Source organism: Apteryx rowi, unplaced genomic scaffold (genome assembly GCF_003343035.1).
Source record: "Apteryx rowi isolate R43461 unplaced genomic scaffold, aptRow1 scaffold_625, whole genome shotgun sequence".
Classification (NCBI taxonomy): domain Eukaryota; kingdom Metazoa; phylum Chordata; class Aves; order Apterygiformes; family Apterygidae; genus Apteryx; species Apteryx rowi.
The window spans coordinates 77,719-98,269 of NW_020450900.1; the positions used below are offsets into that span (position 1 = coordinate 77,719).

Here is a 20,551-nt window from a genome sequence, read left to right on the forward strand (position 1 = left end):
CCCCCCCAGCAGCAGGTGATTTTTATTTATTTATTTTTATTTATTTCATTTATTTTTAAATATAAGCCCCCGTCGATGCGCTTGGGCCGTCTTGGATGGCAACAGCAGTCCTCTTGGGGAGCGACCTTCTTGGGCAGTAAGGAGTCATGGGGAAGGGAGGGAGTCGTTGCCTTGGGATCCAGAGCAGGGCTTCACTTCCTCACCTGCCAGCAAACTTTTTACCCCCTACCTCAGCTCAGCTGCTCCAACACCGATCCAGCCTCTCCCTGCCTCAGTTCCCCCCTCCTGTTAAGGTAGGGATAACTCTGTGGGGTAAACAAGCATGGCGGGATTCCCATTGCCTTAAAAAAAAGGGCATATGTCACAGTCCTGCAGCTTGAACAATTTCAGATCCAGTCTTTTGGACGCAGCTAGTCTCAGGCAGCATTAATTCAAGAGAAAGCTCTTGGATTTCAGCAGGTTTTGTAGAGTGTCTTTGATTGTAGAGTGTATGCCGAGACAAAAGGTAGTTTGCAGAACTTAGTTAATCTATTTGCAAACTGCAGAGTATAAACCTGACCGAGGAGAGGTTGCATGCATCGTTTCTAGCCTTACCCAAAAGTGATGAAGGAAGAGGCCACAAGCACTAGGGACTGTGGGAGCTATGCAATTCACTCATTACAGAAAGTCATATATGTAGATACAGAGAGGGATACACGTCTCTTGCATACATTACACATAGATGTGTATGTACATACACACATATACTCACGCTGCCAGCCAACCTTTAAAAATTCACATAGCTGATGAACATGAGTATCCCAATTAGGGGGCATGTGGCTAGCCATTGGTATAAAACCAGGAGCAAAGCAAGCCGAGTCCCAGCCCGGAGAGAGAGAAGCCCCTCACCCGGGGAGCTGGCAGAGGAGGGCCCCCCTTGTCTGCCACTGGTTTTGGAAGAGCACAGGACTTGGGAGCGTGCATCCCTTGGTGGTGAAATCACAGGAATTCAATGTCCTCAGATAAAGGACACGGCAAACGTTGGCAAGAGTCGAATAAAGAATGGTGAAAAACTGTCAGAAAAAATAGTACCGAATAAACAGTAAGATGAAGGGCTTGGGATGCCCAGCTTTAAATTAGGATGTTGACATAACAGATGTACTTGGAAAGGACATAATCAGCAGAACACAGCTATACCAGGACACAGTATGCATAGGAGAGGCAGACTGGGCCATGTCTGAAGGGAACGGTGCTGTACAGGGCCTGCTAAAAGAAACCCTCAAATCAGCTAACTCTTAGTGGCTAAAACAGACTTTTTATGGACTTACAGTCTAAATATGAAAATGATCATATTAAGATGATATTACTGACTCCCTGACCAGGTTGGAGACAGTTACTGAGTGTGCCAAATGTGATTAGAGAGCAGTAAAGTGATTTGAAGTGAGRTGTTTCTTACCAACCTGTTACTACTCAGAAATAAGGTCTTGCAGTCATAACACTGTATAGAAGCATCAATTTGGCACTCAGAAACTGCCACAGAGCTAAACAGAACGTTAGGAAACATCAGGACGGAGAGCGACAGGGAGCGTGCAGGGGTCTGCAGCGTGCCTGCATCTGATGGTGCCAGCCCTCCACTCCCCAAAAGGTATAATAGAAATAGCAAAGATTCAGAGAAAAGCAGCAAGGATAACCAGAAACATGCAATGGCTTCCATGCTAGGAGTAATTGCATAGATCAGGATTTTTTAGGCTATAAAAGTGATAACAGTACAAAAATGATAACCAAGAGAATATGATAGAGGCCTAGGCGATCATGACTAGAGAAGAATAGGGATGGATTATTTGCTTTCGTTTCTAATATAAGAACTAGAGAGACTCAAGTGAAACTAGCAGGTGGCAGGTTGAAAGCAGACAGAAGGAGGTGTTTCTTCACACAGCAGGTATTTAAACAGTGGCACTACCTGCTTTAAGATGCCGAAAGTTTACATAGGATCAAAAAGCAACCGGACACATTCACAGAAGAAAAAAACATTGAGTGCTATTAAAAGTAAAGACACCAACTCTGCATAAAGCAGTGCCTCGAGCAATCAACGTCCAGAGGCTAGAAGCTGTTCTGGGATGTGTCAGTCTGTCCTTGCCGCATTGTTATATCCTGTTGTAGGCCTGGGCCAGCAGTCGCAGCAGGCTACGTAGGTCTCTGAGCAAGCCCCCTGTGGCTGTTGTTGTATAGTCATATATTGGCATCCAGGAAATGGGAGCAGCCTTCCATGTCTTTTCAAACTTGTTGGTAAATCAGGGCACTGAAAACATATGGTAGTTAACAAAATGTTTTCCTGAAAATGCGGGCTTTGAGTCTTAGGGGCCAGAGGGAAGACAAATGGATTACTGATGTGGCAAAGGCATCCTTAGCTTTGCTTATAGCCCATGTTACCCTGCGACTTGCAAGAGTCTTTATGGGTTTACAGCAAATGTCAGTTTGGCAGGAATGACTTAATACAATTTTTTGTTCAACTACATTGTTCTAAGTATTGAAAAAGGCCTAACTGTGAATGCTTCCATGTTACTCAGGACGTGGGAGTTGCCCAGTGTTGCTCAAATGATTCCCACTTAACCAAAGGAACAGCAGCTCGGGGTATCTTATGCAATATTGGGTGGCTGTTGTCGTTTCTAGTGTATGCTTTTAATTTGTTTACAGAACGAGCTAGTTATAAAAGATCATAATTTGTGTATCAGGAGATAACTGTGGGGAAAATGATTACAATCATATTAATAATTTAATAACACACTCAGAAGACTGCTTATGCACAGATCAGCAAGAGTGTGAATGACGTTAATTGGGTTTGGTCATATAAAACACAGCTGGGCCACCTGAGAAACACTAACCAAACCGTTTAACAGAATTTGTAGCTCTTTCTCTCCATTTCTTCCTACTGACTTCATTTGATCTAGATGGGGCTCATTCAAGACCTTAACAAAGACATTTATCTCTATTGTCATCTATCATCAGAAGTTCACAGGATATACTAGAGGTTAAATCTTCTGTTGTGATCCTTTTATGATTTTGAAAGGTAATAGGAATTGACAGCTTCAGTTTTTTTAAACTTAACTTTCAGCAGTGATTCATTCCATCCAAAAAAAGACTGTTACCTTTAATGACTTTGCTGTTTCAGTAAGATCTGGCAACTTTGAAATCATAAAATTTTAACCAAGAAGTGTCAAATATCCAGGGCTTTTTCTCTGCAGAGTTGCCGAAGTTTGCAGCTTACGCTATTAATCATCTTCCTTAGGGATCTAGCTACTGGCATCAAGTGATTCCATTTGCGTCCTGGCTTTCATTCTAAAAAGATTAACGATTTTGTCCTGGCCTTAATTTCTGTGAGAAAAACCTGAAAATGTGAGTCCTTAAAGTTCCAGAAGGTATAAAAAGCCATCCAGCTTATTTTTAGAGTGTAACAATATTTAAGGAGATTTCATTTTTTGTGGGGCTTCACACCATCTTTGCATGGTGCTGACTATACCCTCATTATTTCAGTTCTTAAGATTCCCTGTTATAGTCACTTTTTACCTACAGAATTGAAGATAAGCGGCTGAATTTTCTCTCTGAGTTGAGTCCCAAGCTGATGTACTCACCTACAGCTGACCTGTTTTTTTTTTTTCTGATATGTTGAAGTAGGAAAGTTCTACAGCAGAAACCATGTTTGTAATTTTCATTTTGGGCAAGTGTTTATCAAAAAAAGAAGTCAGTTGCAAGATTCCTATAGTTATTATTTTAATACTATTACCCATGTCTTCATGAGTAGTACCATGCCTACACCCATTTTTAATTGTGATGCACAGTGAAATTTCTTAGCAATTTTAGTTTGTCCTGTAAGAAACATCCTGACACTGATGTAATCTGTAAAACTGATGTTTTTAGATACTAGTTAGTAATGGAGCCTTACTTATAACCAAAAAAACCCAGCCCCCAAACCAAACACTGAATTTCTGGTTGTGGTTAAGAATTTAAAGCATCTGTATACTTTAGAGGAACAAAATTAAGTTTCATCAGGAACAGAAGGACAGGGTCAACAGCGTGTTCCCAGAGGAGTTTCTGGCGATCGTGGCCACAGCACTGGAAGGGGCACCGGCACCTCAGCAGGCATTGGGAATTGTCTGGAGTATGTAGCAGAGCGCTGGAGATACATCTGGAGTCTTTTCTTCCTTAGCCCAACATTTGTGGGGAAAAAGGTGTAACTCACTTAATTCCTGGTTGAGCAAAAATACTTGAGTATCTGCTTAAATGTAAGCACAGGCACAACTCCTCGGATTCAGAGGGACTCTTCACCCACTGAAGTTGTGCGTGCACATGGCAAGGAGCATGCCTCTGGTTGCCTGTGTTTTGCCTCATCCTTCACTCAACCTTTTCGTGCTCTCTCTTCCTTTCATTTCCCACTCGAACAGTTGCGGAGTGGCGTTTAGCTTGCTCAGGCTGCTTCCACAGGCACTTCAACTGAGCTGTGGTCACCTGCCCGTTCCTGGTGGGACCTGGATCATGTAAACTAAGGGGACAAACACCTGGCTCCATGGCTGCAGAAGCAGCAGCAGATCCCATTGACAGCAGCAATGCTGTATGCCAGCATCACCACCCCCCTACTATTCACAGCAGTGAACACTGAGTTTCCTTAATGCATTTCTGAGCAAATTCATCCACAAGATAATTCCTTTGTCTTCAGTTAGATTATGCCAGTGAGGAAAGCTGCCCCTGAGAGTCTTAAAAGGGTATTTAAATTATAGAGTATTTCTTAGTTCTTATATTTTTCAGCTGTGCTGATCTTCTGATTGCTAAGAATTTAGAGAGTGGGAGGGTTGTTTTGTTTTTATTGGTAATAATTACAGAAAACTGTTCCAGGATGGAAAAATCTATTTGCTATTTTAGTATTGTGAAAGGATGTTTCAGAGTGAACTCAGAACACGAATTTCTGAATTATTTAAAGAAAGTGTTCTGAATAAGATTTTTTTTTTTAATTAACACTTTAAACACACTTTAAACAGATCTCTGTACAGTGTCTTCTCCAGCCAGCAGTGAGTACAATTCTTGCAATGTGCCAACACCTACACCTAATAACCAAAAAACTGACCGGTGCGAGAATAAAACTTTCCCATTGCATCTCAAAGCATCCCACACTTTCAAAGCTAAGTGCCCCCATTAAGGTGCCACTTTATCTAGATGTTGAGGAATTTTGTCAGGAAGTGCCAAGAGACAAAGTAATAACCCTCAACAAATATCTTTGGTGTTAAGTAATTTTTACCTTCTGGATAGCATTGGTCTGGCTGTGCCCAGATGCTGCTGAGCAGGAAGACAGGTAAGGGAAGAGTCTGTCTTCTGAGCCAGTATATATGACATAGAAAGATACCATCGGTGGCTAGGTTTTCTTTTCATTTTACTTGTCACTGCTTATATTTTGCTGCAGTACTTCAGTTCCATCATTCTGCCAAATCAGCTACTGTGTGCTGTTTCTTATCATTTTCTTTAAGAGCTGTGAGAAAAGAGAGGAAAAAAGGAATTTGCTTAATACCAGTATTGTGAGACATTATTAGTTATTCAAGTCTGTTGTTCCTTACAGCAATTTTCAGGGGGGGAAGCAGTCTTTCAAAAACATGTACAGCATCTTAACATTTCAGGGCTGAAGCAGAGCTTGGCAGAGAAAACATGGACTAGAGCCAGATCGCTTCAGCAGGTCCTACCTGAAATTGATCTTTCTTACCCATTCTTTAATAGAGCATTTCACCAAAATGGAAGCTTTCATGGCAGCTTTTCCAGTGAAATTGAGGTAGAATAAAAAGATAAGTGATATATCTTCTATCAGCTTGACAAAGCAGAACAAATTCTTTTCTTCTAGAAAATAATGAGGTATTAAGAGCTTTGCCTCACATCATGTGTAAACACAGGCTTTGATTTAATGAATTCAAAACTTATTTGTTATTAAAATCAGGTCATATTTCTCCTTTTTATTTGAGAGGGAGGGGCTTTCTTCTCTTTTCACTGTCTGTTTTTAAAGGATTTTTGGATAAAAAATGCCTTTTCAAGGACGCTTGTCGCAGAAGAGCTCACTGGACATATTCTCTCATCAATCATCATCTGAAGCAGATAATACTGTTCAGCCAATCCTGCCAAAATCAATGGCTTTGGAGGGGAAAAGGTTCCATGTGGTGCTAGGAAGTGTTTTCTTCCCGTCCTGAACAGAATAACAGAGGGACTGAGGGAGCCAAGTGGTCTGTAGGACCTTCCTCAGGCTCCCTTGGGTGTCACTTAGCAGGCACTAAGGGCTGCCCTGAATGGAGTCAGACAAATGCACCCACTTAGGCTGAGCACCATGCAGGTGTCTCCTGGTGTCTCACCCCTGCCTCCCTCAGCCCGCAGCCTTTGCGGGGGACAGACCATCACTGTGCCCTTACTTACTCCACAGTGCGGAAAGAAGCAATTTAAGCCTTCTTTTTGGCCCATTTATGGGCTCCCTTTGGGGATACAGGTGCCACTTTGTCATGCTTGCTCTGTGCCAGAGGAGCAAGAAGCAGGCACTATGCTGAAGCAGCTGAAGGCTTCCCAGGTGTGTAAAAAAAAAAAAAAAGAATTTTGCACAGACAATCCCAGAAGAAACCTGGGACAGGGGTTTGGGTGGAAATAGGCAGGTTGCAGAACAGTAAGGTGAGTGGGTTTGGGTTTCTGCAGGATTTCTAGGGGGGGGGAGGCCATGTTAAGGGAGAGACATATCAGTGGGATTTGGGGGCTGTGGTGAAGGAAAGGAAGGAGGGAAAGGGAGTTGGAGAGCCTCTGGGGCCTCATGGAAGGGGCTGGAGCCAGCAGCGATGCCTGTGGCAGGAGTGGGGTGGCAGGGGGCAGATGGGGGACCAGGACCAGGGGAGGCTTCAGCAGGTTGGATCTGTAATCGCTGCCCTGGGAGAAAAGGCAAGGGGTGCTGTGAAACAGCCATCTTGCAAACCCCTTCTGGGATGGCAGCAACAGAAAAAGCGTAAATAAGCAAGGGTTTCTGATCAGCCGTCCCGTGCCACTGTCTTCTTCTGCTGGTGAAACAGCAATGCTCTAGGCACCCGCCTGGCCGGTCCATGCCAGCAACAGGCTCTGACACTACATTTCTGTGTGGCTACTTAAATATAGTTTGAGCCTTCCCTCTTCAGTGAGATCTCCATCTCATACTACAACATAGCCTGGATGATAGCAGAATGTGAGACAATTATAAATGTTTAGTTTAAGGCTCTTCTATCTTAAGTTGTAATGGTCACTGCAAGTTACAAATCTATTTCAAAGTCAGAGCCCTCTTTAAAACTTTGGCTATTTTGAATTTTCTAATCAGTGTTTAATTATTAACAGCAGAGTATTTTTAATATAAAGAGTCCCATCTTCTGACTGCCCGCATGTGTTTGGACTGGCCACACCAAGCTCCAGAGTGCCTCTAGATGGTCTCCGCGCACAGAACTGCCAGTCCTTTGTCACTGATTTGTCTTTCCATAGACAAGATGGCATATCCAGGCCTAAAGCAAAAGCACATGCAACTCCTGAGCTGCACTGAAATAACGAAGGCTGAGCTCATTTACTGCACCTTTGTTGCCAGCCTGTAGGGTCCAGTAAGCTCATTTTCTGAAATGTAACAGCTGGGTTTGGTGAGCTGTTTCTGGAGTGTATGACTCATCTCTCTGAAGCCCATCTCGCTACACTTCTCTTTTGACAAGTCATTTCTGTCATTCTGACCGTTGCCCCGTTCTCAGATTTGCTAAACCGGCATAACCGAGGACAGACTATTTCAGAGGCAGGATACAAGAGCAAACAGATATCAGTGTCAGAGGCCAAACAAGAATCCTTTCATGGAGCCGTAGAAGCCAACATTAATTTGAAGTCATCTGTTCCCAGAATTTGCCATCATTACTGGGGTACTCACGTGCCATACTTACTGGGAAATCACTTTGGAGAGTGCTGCTGTAATGCAGCTGGAAAGGCACTGTATAATTATTTATAGGGGTCCCAAAACCCTGGGTAAGGGATCCCAAAACCCTGGATTAGGTTACTTTATCACTTTAAAAGAAAGAGCTTGTGGGAGGGGAGGGAGGTGGAAGACTGTTGGCTATTAATAGAAAAAATGAATAGGAGCAGTATTTTGAATGGGTTATATAATTAGTGAAATGCAATGCAGAAGTAGGGCTCCCAATGCACTTTACCTGTTGACTTACCAAGTACAGATGAGAGAGAAGCAGACAGATAAAAAACATTACAGTGCAGGGGAGTTTTAAACAGGCAGAACTAAAATGCCCAGATTTGAAAATAATCATGCGATCCATCAACCTTATTCTGTGGAAGGGCGATACTGCCGAGTGGATTAAGTGCCAGCTCAAACTCAGGGAATGTAAGTGGTCTTCCCAGCCTTAAATGCCCAACATTAGGTTTCCCCATCACTCTTCTATGTTCTATACAGCACTTCTCCAATATCACATTATATTTGTACTTGTACTTTCAGGTATCTCAGAGAAATAAACAGCAAAAACCCAGAAGTAACTACTTACCCCATTTAAAGCTAAGAGAAGGCAGTGCCAGGTTTGCTTCCTTGGCTCTGTAAGACATGGCACAGTAGCTGAGCCTATGAACTGCCCTGGACTTCAATAGTAAAGTAAGTTAGTGGGACTGTTTAGAAGAGCCCAGCTCAGATGTTTGTGGTTATTATTTGCCTATTTGCACCTTGCTTTAAATAATTAAATGTGTGGTGTCAAACCCTTCTGCTAATGAAAGAAGAAAGGAATACTCCACAGGTATGTCTGTTATTGCACTGATAAGCAACAGCCAGCCCCGAAGGAAAGTTATAGTATGCAGATATCAACAGCAAAGGCAAGGGCAGACAGCTGCCAGTTCAAGGCAGAGCTCCTCCTTTCTGAGTAAAGTGGTTTTATGGGAATGCTGAGTCACCTGTTCCATATATAAGAGAGCTGGAGGAAAAGTAATTATGTATAATTTCATTACATTTCTTTTTCTCCTGCACCACCATTTCACTTTTGGAGTGTAGCTGGCTGAAGAGTCAAGAGTTCTGTCTTTTGGAAAGCATTATAGAATTACACCTTGGGCTAGATATGTAAATGCCTGATAAGCAGGTGTTAATAGTTCCCAGTCAGCTTCAAAGAGGAAGTAGTGTATCATTTCTTGTCAAGCAAACATTTAATGCACATAACCAATGGTAAATAGTTCGTGGAATACTTGCAAATAACATTTACACAAAAGCTATTAGCAGATCTGCTAGTGTTGCTCATACAGGCTTCCCCTCTTTGTTCCAATTAAGTATTTAAAGTTTTCACCTCAAATGTAATATTCTACACGTACACCCTGCCATATTGCACTCCACCTTCTTCCAGAAATAATTTCTCATCCTTTAAAATGTGAGTAAAAGGTGTCAACTGTGCTTTTTGGAACATTATTAGAATGGCATTATTCTTTCTGCAACCTGGGGAATTTCATGAGTGAAAAGGAGTGTTTCAGGTGATCTGCACATACTTCATCTGTCCTCAGTTACTATTGATAAGAAATGTACAGCCTGTTGTCCAAAGCAGTTCAATTTTTAGGACCCAGCCCTCTCAGCAGCACCATCTCCCACTTCTCAAAGGTACTGCAGGAAGCATGTCCTTAACACCTGTATTTACGACCTGTCCTCCCCCAGGGGTGCACTCAGGGGAGCTCAGCTCTCCGAGGATGCCTGACCAGGCTGGCTGACAAGGTGGACCTCCTGTGTTGGAGGCCTCCTGAGATGGCCGGTGACCATCAGGGTGTATCTCAGCCTGTCTAGGCGAGTTGCACTGCTTCTCATGCAGGCAAAAACTGGCAACCTTTCTCTTGTCTCCGCTCTGCTTCTCCCCTTGTCTCTGGGCCAAAGCCAAATGCTGTAGTGTGAAACAGTCTCAGGTGCTCAGGGGAAAGAATGAAGAGGGAAGCTCTGAGAAAGACTTTTGATTTGGCCTCGTGGCCCATTCATTCACTCACATGCAGTAAAGTACTTCAGCTTCACTTAGCTCTTTTGTCCCTTGACCTGACAGAATAGCTAAAGGAATATTAATGAAAAAGAAGATCAAGATGCACTATTTTTTTTCCCCCAAGTCATAGTCTTTGGGTTCTTGTAGTCAGAACATGAGAAAGGGAAAAGGAGAGAGGGTGCTCAAAAGTGTCCATTTTCCCAGCTTTATTAGTCGTTTCAATGAAAGATATTACCTTGCTTTACAAGTCTGGCATTGAATGGTTGGTTTTCATCTCTTACTTCCCACCAGAATGAAGCTGCTGTTGCTCATGTGCAAGGTTGCTGTTTGTTATGCTGACTTGAAGGAAATATCTAAGGGACAAAAGCCACATATTTGAAGGGGGATTAGAGTGTCCATCACCATAGGGCTCCTTTTATCCACGGACCATCTTTATTACTCTGTGTTTATATAAACAACCATGTGAACCACAGTAACACCGTAAATATGTATCTTCATCCCCATACCAGCCCCTCGCCTTTGGAAGTGTGATCTAAATCTCTTCCTCTATTTTTCAATGTTGTTTTTGCCTCACTGGTAGCAATCGCAAAGGGGAGACAGTGTGGCATCACATCCGTACGGCCCCACCAGCGCCCACCAGCATGGGGGCATGCACGGTGAGCGCGAAGGCCAGCACGGAGATGCCTGCAAACGTCCAGGGCTGAGTTGGGCAAGGGCTGGAGGGCTCCTTGGCTCCACAGTCAGCACATAATAACTGGGGACAACTGAGTCTCAACCCGCAGCAAACCCGACCTGACACAGCTCTCTTGATTTTAGCAAGCCAAAGCCAATTAATTGTGGCTGATAATTAAGCCCCTAGACCACAGTGAGTCCTTACACACTTCCATGCATCTCAGCAGTAAATGGAGATATACAAGTACAATCTGCTCTCTCTGCTCATCAGTGCAGTCCCAGTGAGGCCAGTAACATTGCCTGCCTTATAAAACCATGTTTATTGAAAACTGTGAGCTAAATCCTCCTTGACATTTTTTTTTCTCAGAATCACACTTTAATCTTTGAGTTTCTAATCTCATTAGATCTGTTTTCCATTTTCCTATTAACATTACCAAGGGCTCTCGGTGAGCTCTGCTGTATAAATTTTGCTGTGACCATACAACTGTCCTTCATATAAGCTTCAAAGTCTTCAAGTAAAAGCAGCCTGGAAATGGGCAGCACCTGTAATAATGTTTACTTATGCCTGCAATCAGTATTTGGCGTGTTTTGCAACATTTTGCGAGGCGGCAAAACAAATGATCCTCTGTTTTAGAAAGGAGGTAAATGGTGAACTCTACTGCAGATACATTATCTCTTCCAGTTATGTAGAAATCAGGATGTTAGTCAAAACAAGAAGCTTGGGATAGAAGAAATTTGCCTCTTTAATGTTACACTACTTCAAAACAAACCCTTGAGTTGACTTCCAGAGTTCAGTGACTTTTTGCTCCAATCTTCTGCAGCACAGAAATATGTTGTTGTTCAATGCTAATACCTGCAGATATGTTCTGGCACCTGAAAAAAATGCCTGGTCCACATTAGAATCTTATTTTCCAGCTTGAGCTTGATACCACAATGGCTTTGTGGTACACAAAATGCACAATCTAGTATCATGATTCAACTGCAGGTCTGATTATAACTGATTTGGATTTCAGTTATATCAGATTAAATCCAGAGTGATACCAGTGAGTGAGATAAATCTGTCACTCCTCAGTTCTTCATACTTGTAACCTAAATGCTAGATTTCAAAAGAAAAACAGTTGGTTTCATAGGTTTATTATAAATCACGTGAAATGTAGGTTTGGTGTATTTTGTTTTAAATCATCATCTCAGACATTAAAACAATGAATCCTAGAAGGTCATATTTTCATTCCACTGTTCTGTTGCATATATGTTCCAACACCATGTTAATCTCTAGAGTACTGGAGACCTTGCATGATAAGCAGTGCAAGAATAAATCACCCATGACTGCCGTTACTGTCATCCTCTTTCTGGAGAAGCGTGCACAGGAGCAGTTTGTTTTGATAATGGTTTGTATTTTGGTTTCATTTTGTTTTTCAGTCAGCTTTCCAAAGGAAATGAGGCTTGTGGGAATGCACTATGTTTTCAATCAATTCCCCTTTTCACTTTCCCTCAACATCCCCAACAGATTTTTAATCTGCTGGCTAATTTCAGTCGCATATCAAGGAGACGCACACAGATTAGCTCCTGCACTGAGAAAGAGGTTGCAATGGAAGCCCAACTTAGGCTGTGGACACCGGCAAGTTTAGCCAGAAGGTGGGCAGGACTTCAGAGTGCAGAGAAAGCTCTGATCAGAGCTTACCCTTATTACGCATGGCATAAAAGGAACATAAACAGGAAGCATAAAGCCACAGGAAATTAGACTTCAGAAGTTTCCTTGTTCATAGAAGCATTATTTTTAATAATTTAAGTGCTATGTTTTATGTCAGTAAAGAGTATCTGATTTCTCACTCTGCAGAGAGCTTGGAAACAAAAAACAGTCTCTTTGGTTTCTGGTCTGTTTTATCTTTTGATTTCCACAATGTTACAACTTGGTAACATTGAGTTGTAAATATTCACATCAGGGAATCTTGAAACTCAGCCACAGAAGCACGACCCCAAATAGATTTTTTGAAGAATGGCTGCATGGGAATAATCTATTGATTAAAAAATTCTTTTTAGAAGTTGGCATCTATGAAATTTGTTGTTGTGACTTCTGTTGTGAATGCACTTAGCTGTCAGTAGAAAGACATACTTCACTTACCCTCTATACACTTCAGTCATCAGAACAAGGCTGATAACTATTACTTTGTTTTGAAGTAAGGTAGAGAAAAACGTGCATTTTCTAGCATTTCTCAGAGTGTTCATTTTAATCTTTCATAACTTTTTTTGCTGCTTCTTTCAGCAAAATTCTATCATCCGTGAATTACACAGATGAGCAACCTCCTCACAAATCCTCCAGCTTTCAGCAGTGAATAAGCAAGGCTCTGTGCTTATCTTCTCCTCCTGTCCTTATACACCTTATCTCAGGATTCCTTCATCCACAGACAAATTTGACTGCATCCCATAATGCTGCTAACTCACAGATCCACTGTCAATTCCAGATGTAACTCTTCTGTCAAACTACAGACAGGTGGTCTCTCCAGTAATTCCTCTTGTCAGCAAAAACTTGATGTTGCTAAAATATTCTCCCTCATCTCTTCTTCCTGCCGCTTCCTTTCTTTATCACTATGGGTCATGCTCCATCCTGTCACTCAGGCCCATAACCTGAGAGTGATCTTTGACTTGGGCCTCTATGTCCTCACAGGCAGGACACAGAAAGAAACCTCAGGCTTTTAGGTTCATCCTCAGTAGTATCTGTCTGTCTGTAAACTGTCAGGAAACCAGCTTAGCTGAAATTCAGCCTCTGTCTAAACGAAGGACCAACCAGCTCGGGACACAGGCAGAGCTTGCCTGTACTTAACTACAAAATATCCTATAATCTGGCCTTTCCAGTGCATCCACACAACTAAAGCTCTTGCTCAAGAGCTCCACATCTTGGGTCACTGCCAATGCTTTTCTCAGGCTTTCTGCAGATGATTTTTCCCCACAGACAGCTTCCTGAAGGTAGCTGTACCGAGTGGTTTCCTAGCCCTTTATGTCACCCCATTCCTTCTGCATCTCTCTGCTGCTCCACTGTTCTCTTCCAAACATAGTTTTCTAATACAGTCTACTTCTCTTTGCTTTCAAGGCCTTTCTTGGTCCCCCTCACTCGTGCTGTGAAGCAATGTTTGCCCCATTGCCAAACAAGCACTCTTCCACTTTTTTCCCAGCTGTAACTCACATTTGAAAGATGCTCTATAGAAGTATCTGCAAGGCTCCTGTCTCCTTTCTGATTTCTCCTTAAAACTGTTCATCATGATAACTGCAGAAAACCACGCAGCAGTTTGACACCACTGTCTCTTCTACTGCTCAGCACCATCTCATTTCCATTTCCTTCCCCGATGGATCCACCTGTCATTTCGTATCTATGCCTAGTTTGTGAGATATTTGAGGCTGTTAAGTGTGATGGCTTGGGGCTTTCCTGGAGCTGTGAGCTTACCTCTGCTCCCAGGGGCAGCACAGGTCTGGCAGGACCTCCTGCCCAAAGCTGGCAGCTGGTACAACCAGCATCCATAGGTGCCTTTTGCGTCGTGGATCCACAGTGTTGCTGGCAGCTCTGAGTCTCCACCTGGACCAGGAACTGCCACCCTCTGCCCTGCTGAGTCACCCCACTCTCACACTTCCCCTCTCCTCATTTGCCCTTCTCATCCTCCCAAAATCCATCACATGCTGCCATTTGAACGCAAATTAGTACTGATGGCTTACCTGGAGGTTTTTACTTCTGCTGTTCAGGGCATTTCCCTGGTTTGGGATTTTCCTCTTTTAGTCTTTTTCCCTGTAGGGTGTTTTCGTATTTTAGCTCCAAACTGTCTGTTCACCCCATGCCCAATCTGCAATCCCCACCCTGAGCACTTCCAGTGACTGTCCTTCCCCCCCCCCCCTTAATTTTCTCTGCTCTCTGGCCCCTTCCCCCATGTCCTTCATCCCCCAGTTTTGTAAGCCAGGCTGCTTCCTCCTTCTTCCCCTCACTGGTAGCATTTTCTGAGCATTTTTTTAACCACTTCCCTTTTTTACACTTAACATGTAGCCATAGATTAATGGTCATACAGCATCCTGGGCACACACTGGAGTAACCCTCTACTTCCAGCTGGCTGCCACAACACATTTTAATCTCATCAGCAACTGCACAAGCTATTTATAATCAGCTCTCTGATTACATTCCTAAGGTCAACATCCAACTTGAAAGACTCAGAGTGGCTGATATGCTGCTGTAAAGTCTCCTCTCCCCAGAAAGCTTTCCAGAGCTGTTGTAAGGTATTTAAATGTACCAGTGTTACGTGCCAGCTCTCTCTCAGACCTCTCACCCCCTGTTGCCCCTGGTGCTTCCCCAGCTCTCCCTGCTACCTCCTATTCATCCCTCCACCTTGAAGCCCCTCTTCTTTTGTGGCAGTGGGAGCACCACCAGCCATCAGTGGGGCTCAGGCCCATTTGCATTCACTGGCTGCCCCTTTCAGACAGGCACCCATGGCACATGCATCCTTCCCTACCTTAAACACTCGCACAAAGCTGCTTGTGGCAATGACATCTTAAAACTTTGACTTCTGAGTTACAGCACTGTACGGTTATGCCACACCTCTTCCCCAGGAGGATTGCAGAGCGCCTTGGAAAGGTACTGAGCCAAAACCTCCCTCCAGTTACCTTGGTACAAACCCATTAGGCTCAAGGACTGAGACTCTGAGTTACTCTCTTAGGAGCCTCTAAGGCACTTCACTGTAGATTTACAAATTTTGGGCATAACCTCTTCCACCTTGATTTCTATCTCAAGTGGCAGTAACAATACCTACTTAAATCAATAGTGGGAAGTGTGGCAAAATTGCATCTCACTTGGCAGCCATATGCTGGAGCAAGGGGTACCTTAGAAAAAAGCTGATTAAAAAAATACCTGGGTTGACATGCTCAAGCAGGTCAAAACTGCGTTACAAACTGCACACCATATAAACCAAGAAGGCCTCTTCAGCTCACTTCATCTCTTGCCCAACCAGCCATGCCTTGCCAGCACCTCAGAGCAGGGCCATACTACTCTCTGTAGCCCTTGCAGCACACAAGTGAGGCGTAGCAGCACACATGGTAACTCTCCCGTTGCTGCTGTCCCTCCCTTATCTTTGTGGGAAGGCAAACTGGGCCCTACTGCAGTCGCTTTAGCAAACAACATGGCATTTCTGCAGCAGACAGGTGAGTCTTCCCTGCCTTCCACCAGAGATCCAGGCAGCTCCAGGTGGCTACACTGTCTTTTTTAAAAAGAAAAAAAAAAMCAACAGATTTCAGCATGACCCAAAACCCCATTGTTTTTCAACAAGATTTAGGATCCAGGCCCTCAAAGATATGTCAGCTACAGTGAGCAACAATTACATGCTGGGTGCAGAAAAGACACCCTGGACACCCAAGTCCACCATCATCCTACTTTCCACACATCTTAGGAGCCACTTTTATCATAATAGTGCCGTATAATATTACCCTATGCTGGACAAGAAAAGATGAACTCTCAGGTGAACCTATGTCTGCATTAAATGTCAGGCTTGAAGGTTGGAGAGGCTGTACCTCACTTGCAGTTACTTACTGCCTTCCTGAGGTCTTACTATTAATAAAAGGCAGGTCGAACAGAGAAGGCCACACACTCAGAGTCACCAATCTTACCTGCAGTCTGGCCAATGGGACTGTGAGAACCATGATGTTTTTGAAAGGGTATAACCCATGTGCGGTGAGTAAGGAACAGCCTTGTGGGTGCATGTCCAGGCTCAGGACTTTGCACAGCAGGACCACATTCAGCTGACCCATGAAGCTTACAGCTTCCACTGAGACAAGGCAGGACAGCAGAGGACGAAGAACCAGCAGGGGAAGAAGAAACACAGAAGAGCTAAGAGGCTCTGCAGGGGAACTGTTTTACCTAGATAAGACAAATGCTAACAAGGCAGGGTTACATCCTCCCGTTAACTGGCCTTTTTGCATTGTATCATGCAGAAGAGGTGTGGACTGTGTGTTTGAAGAAGCTGTTTTCAGCTGAATGGGATAAAGGGGAACCCAAAAATGTTCTCATTTTAACACCAGAAGTTGACAGGGACAAAAAGAGGAAACTGTGTCTGTTAAGAAGGATCCAAAAAAAGAAATTCTCATGTAAGGTAGCTGTCAAGGTTTAGTTAGTATTAATTATGTTTTTGTATAGAAGCTGCGAGCTGCAGAGCACTAGTCATTTCCACTGCTCTCTGTAACGGTATTGTAGTTAAATAAATGGAACCAATATTTTCTCAATGATTGTGAGGCTAATGTAGTACTCTTCGTCTATATATACCTCTTTGCATCAGACCATCTCAAACTGCCGATTAGTATTACTATAGCTTTATGCACATGCAGACAAACCTGTTATCTGGTCCTTCTTTAGAGGTAATAAGACAACTTTGAATGGCCTTCTTTTTGTACACAATTTGAAGCTGGGAAGGCCAATTAGATCATCTAGTTCAGCCTTCTATATGATCCATGCTATTGAATTTCACTAGCTAGCCTATATGAAGCTCATCACGTTAGGAAAGACAGAAACATTTTGGTCTTGTGTGCTGCAGACAGAGGCAGAGCCCCATCACTCATCCAGATAAGCTCTCTGAATTTTGGGGGCAGCAGTGGTGAACTACTGAATCTGATTCCAAATCTTACATGCAAACACTAAACACAACCTTTTGGAAAATGACTGCAGCACATCTTGCTTTCTGCTTGAGTTTCCTGAGCTGCTTTAATAAAGTGACTGTCTTCACAAATAACATCTTGGTCACTAGCAAGAAAAAAAGGTGTATTTTGTTTGTTTGGAAAAGTTAGATCTTAATTTTTGTTTAATGATTATCCAGGAAAATGCCAACTACACAGTTAGCTCTTTAAGACTCACAGACATAAAATTTGAGGACTTACAATACTAATTCTTATGAGAAACCTGTTTTCAGTAATCACCACCCATGATACAGGCAAAGCAAGCTATCACACTGACCTGCTGTTTAAATAACATCACCACAGGTATGGCAGAAATTTTGGTTTTGTTTTAAACATTATAGGACTACCTGTACATTGGTGGTCTAGTGGGGCTCTGCAGTAGGAGTTGCTCCAAATTTAAGTCTAGGTCTAGAATAGCAGAGAGAACCCTTTTTGCCTCAAAATGAACTGCTTCAGTTTTGCTTTGATATGTAATGAGACAGGCATARGGGAGATTTTCTTGGAAATCAATAATGTGATGTTATGTATTTTGGGATGCAAGTCCCAGAATGTAATAAACACTCAAGCTGACAGACGGGGGGTGGGGAAAAAAAACACTTAGATGTGTGAAAGGGTTGCTTCATTCAGGAGTTTTTTTTTTTTTTAATTATCAAAGACTGATGCATTAATGTTATTTTGGAGATTATTGTGCTATCTACAGTGACACCGTGTGGTGATGAAGCAGTAGTTTATCTCTGACCCTGTTATCTCTAAAAAACAGAGAAGTTTTGCTATGACCATTCCACTGCCTGTATTCATTAACAGGAGAAAATATACAACTGAAAGTTAGTTTTTCCTACTAATAAATATCATTCCATATAGGATATGACTGCAGAAAAGTCAGATGCTGTTACTGTTACTATCCATACTGTTAATATTTCTAAAAGTGATTTCATGTGCATACTGCCCGGCTTTAGCAGAAAATAATGTAAAATTGTAGTTAAAAATATAAATTGCCTATAAAGCTATATTTGCAACTGAAGAAATTAACAGTGTATGTGTCCAGATGAAGCCAATTATTATATTTGGGGTCTTGAATGATTTGGCTAGAGAAAGCAACAGTTGACCTGACCTAGTATTTGTGCTAGGGCTGCTCTGATCAAGCAGTTGGATGAGATGACCTCTACAGGTCCCCTTCTAGTCAACCTTTCTGTGACTCTGTGAGCAGTTACTAACCAGGGACATGGAGTCAGTTTTGTGCTCATCAGACTCCCAGCCTTACTAGAAAGCTAATGATCCTGCCAGTAACACCAAATTCACTGGAATCAGACACACCTACAAGAGACACAAAGGTGCACAGCCATATCTGTAACTGATGTTTAGGAAATAATGACCATTTTAAGTTTATGAGAATGTTTACAAACATATCAGGCTAAAGCCAGTGCTACTTGTGCCATTATGCTCTTACTTACACCTTGTTGGTACAACTGAGTTATACAGATACAACAGAATTCTATAGATATGACTGGGAACAGAACGTGGCTCCCAAAGATTAATCTAAATCATCTTAGTAGCTGAGCCTGAAACCAAAACAGAATTTCTAGGTAGATTCAAATCTAATTCTTATGAGAAACAGTGTATTTTGTTGAAATTTGGGTAGTATTTGTTTTCACTTTGTGCCTGTTGGTTGTTGCTTTGTCCGGCATTAGCTGAAGGTTCAGAGATTTGTCTTCTTCAAAGCAAGCCAAGGTTTTTCAGGCAATGACTTGGCAAGTGTGCATATACATGAGTGTGTATGTACACAAGAGAAATGGAGATAAGATGCTAGAGAAAATTACCCCTAATGTACAGTAGTCTTTTTAGTGTTAATTTAAAGTTTCAGGGGAGTGCATATATATATACACACACACACATATCCAACAGGAATGCATTATATACTTACAAGGACCAAGTAATTTGTTAACCATTGTATATTTTGAGCAAGTTGCATGGGTTCTCTTTTATATCGAACAGATTACCAAAAATGCAAATTCTGTTCTCTTGGCAGCTCAAAGACAGCTTCCATGGGACTTACCGGCATCAATATTTGACTTGCCCCCCCCCTTTTTTTTTTTTAATAAAATCAAGTTTGAAATATGCACTCTCAAAGGTTTTTGTGGGAAGAGGGCAGACTGACTGCATCAAATTTAAAGATTTGTGTAGCCAGAAGGGAACACTCAACCTAGTATAAAATGAGCAGCATGCACTACCTACCCTTGTCTCAACCTAGGTCTATTTTCTTCATTCTTCCATTGCTTAGTATCAAACATGTTTGAAGAACAACATTAAGTAAGCCTCATTTCTCAGTTTTGCTAGTATAAGCAGACAACCTTACTAAGAACAGTTGGGTCTCTCGTATGCCATCTTTGTTAACTTCATCATCGATTTATGAAAAGTTTGTGGTTCTGATGGCTTTTCAAATCTAAAATTTTCAAAACTAAGGTCTTTTCTGACATGATTTACATTGATGATTCAGTTAACTGTGAATACCTATATCTTTAGTTTAGAACACTAGCTCATATTTAGCCTGGAAACGGCGATGAAGTCTGGCATGAAGGCCTTCTCCAGGAAAGTGGGCTATTTTACCTTCAGTACACACTCTCTAAGAAACTGCCAGCTTCCCCAAATCCTTTATTAGTAAATTTGCTTAATTTGTTACTTTTCAGGGTTTTTTTGAGATCTGTTGTTAACTGGTGCTCTCACTTCTTTTTGTTCTGGAAGCTGTGAACTTACATTTTTGTCAGGACCAGTATATAGTTAGTAAGAATGAATATATGCTGTACTTGCAGAATGTGTGCAAGAATGTTTGTGCATAGTACTGGACAGCTACAGCCTATAGAATCTCTGAAGAAAAATGGTCTTGTGCAGGTTCAGCTAGTCCAATCATCAATACTAAATTATTGAGATATGAAAAGTAGCTGGAGCAGATAGTTGATCTTGCACAACAGCAATGCCACTGGTAAGACTGAGAAAGTATGACACTGCTGGTAAGCCTAAGAAAGAGCAATGGTGTTGGAGGTCAAAAGACGGTAAGAGAAAGACTACAGACTATATAATCCGTAAAAAGAGAGGCATTTGTGGATATTCTTTGTGTGAACATCCAAGGAACATCCTGTCCAGGCACTGGACAGAAGCCTAGGTCCAAACCCAAATGATGTGGCTAGCCACCAAGCAGCAGCGTGGATACC

General features: G+C 42.4%; 1 protein-coding gene across 6 annotated transcripts in view; it reads right to left on the reverse strand.

Moving 5' to 3' along the window:
• Positions 1–2,094: 2,094 nt before the first annotated feature.
• CASP3 (caspase 3) overlaps positions 2,095–20,551 on the reverse strand; it is a 31,618-nt gene continuing 13,161 nt past the window's right edge. For 2 of the 6 annotated variants that reach the window (XR_003256379.1, XM_026084063.1), the window contains one exon: positions 18,698–20,550. Coding sequence is in view for 1 of the 6 variants with exons in the window: in XM_026084063.1 (XP_025939848.1) it covers positions 20,524–20,550 (27 nt within the window). In the remaining 5 variants the exon portion in view is untranslated. Of the gene's footprint in view, positions 2,279–5,266; positions 5,495–10,215; positions 10,334–16,286; positions 16,445–18,697; position 20,551 lie in introns of those variants that run through there. The other 4 variants (XR_003256382.1, XR_003256380.1, XR_003256381.1 and 1 more) reach the window with 4 other exon arrangements.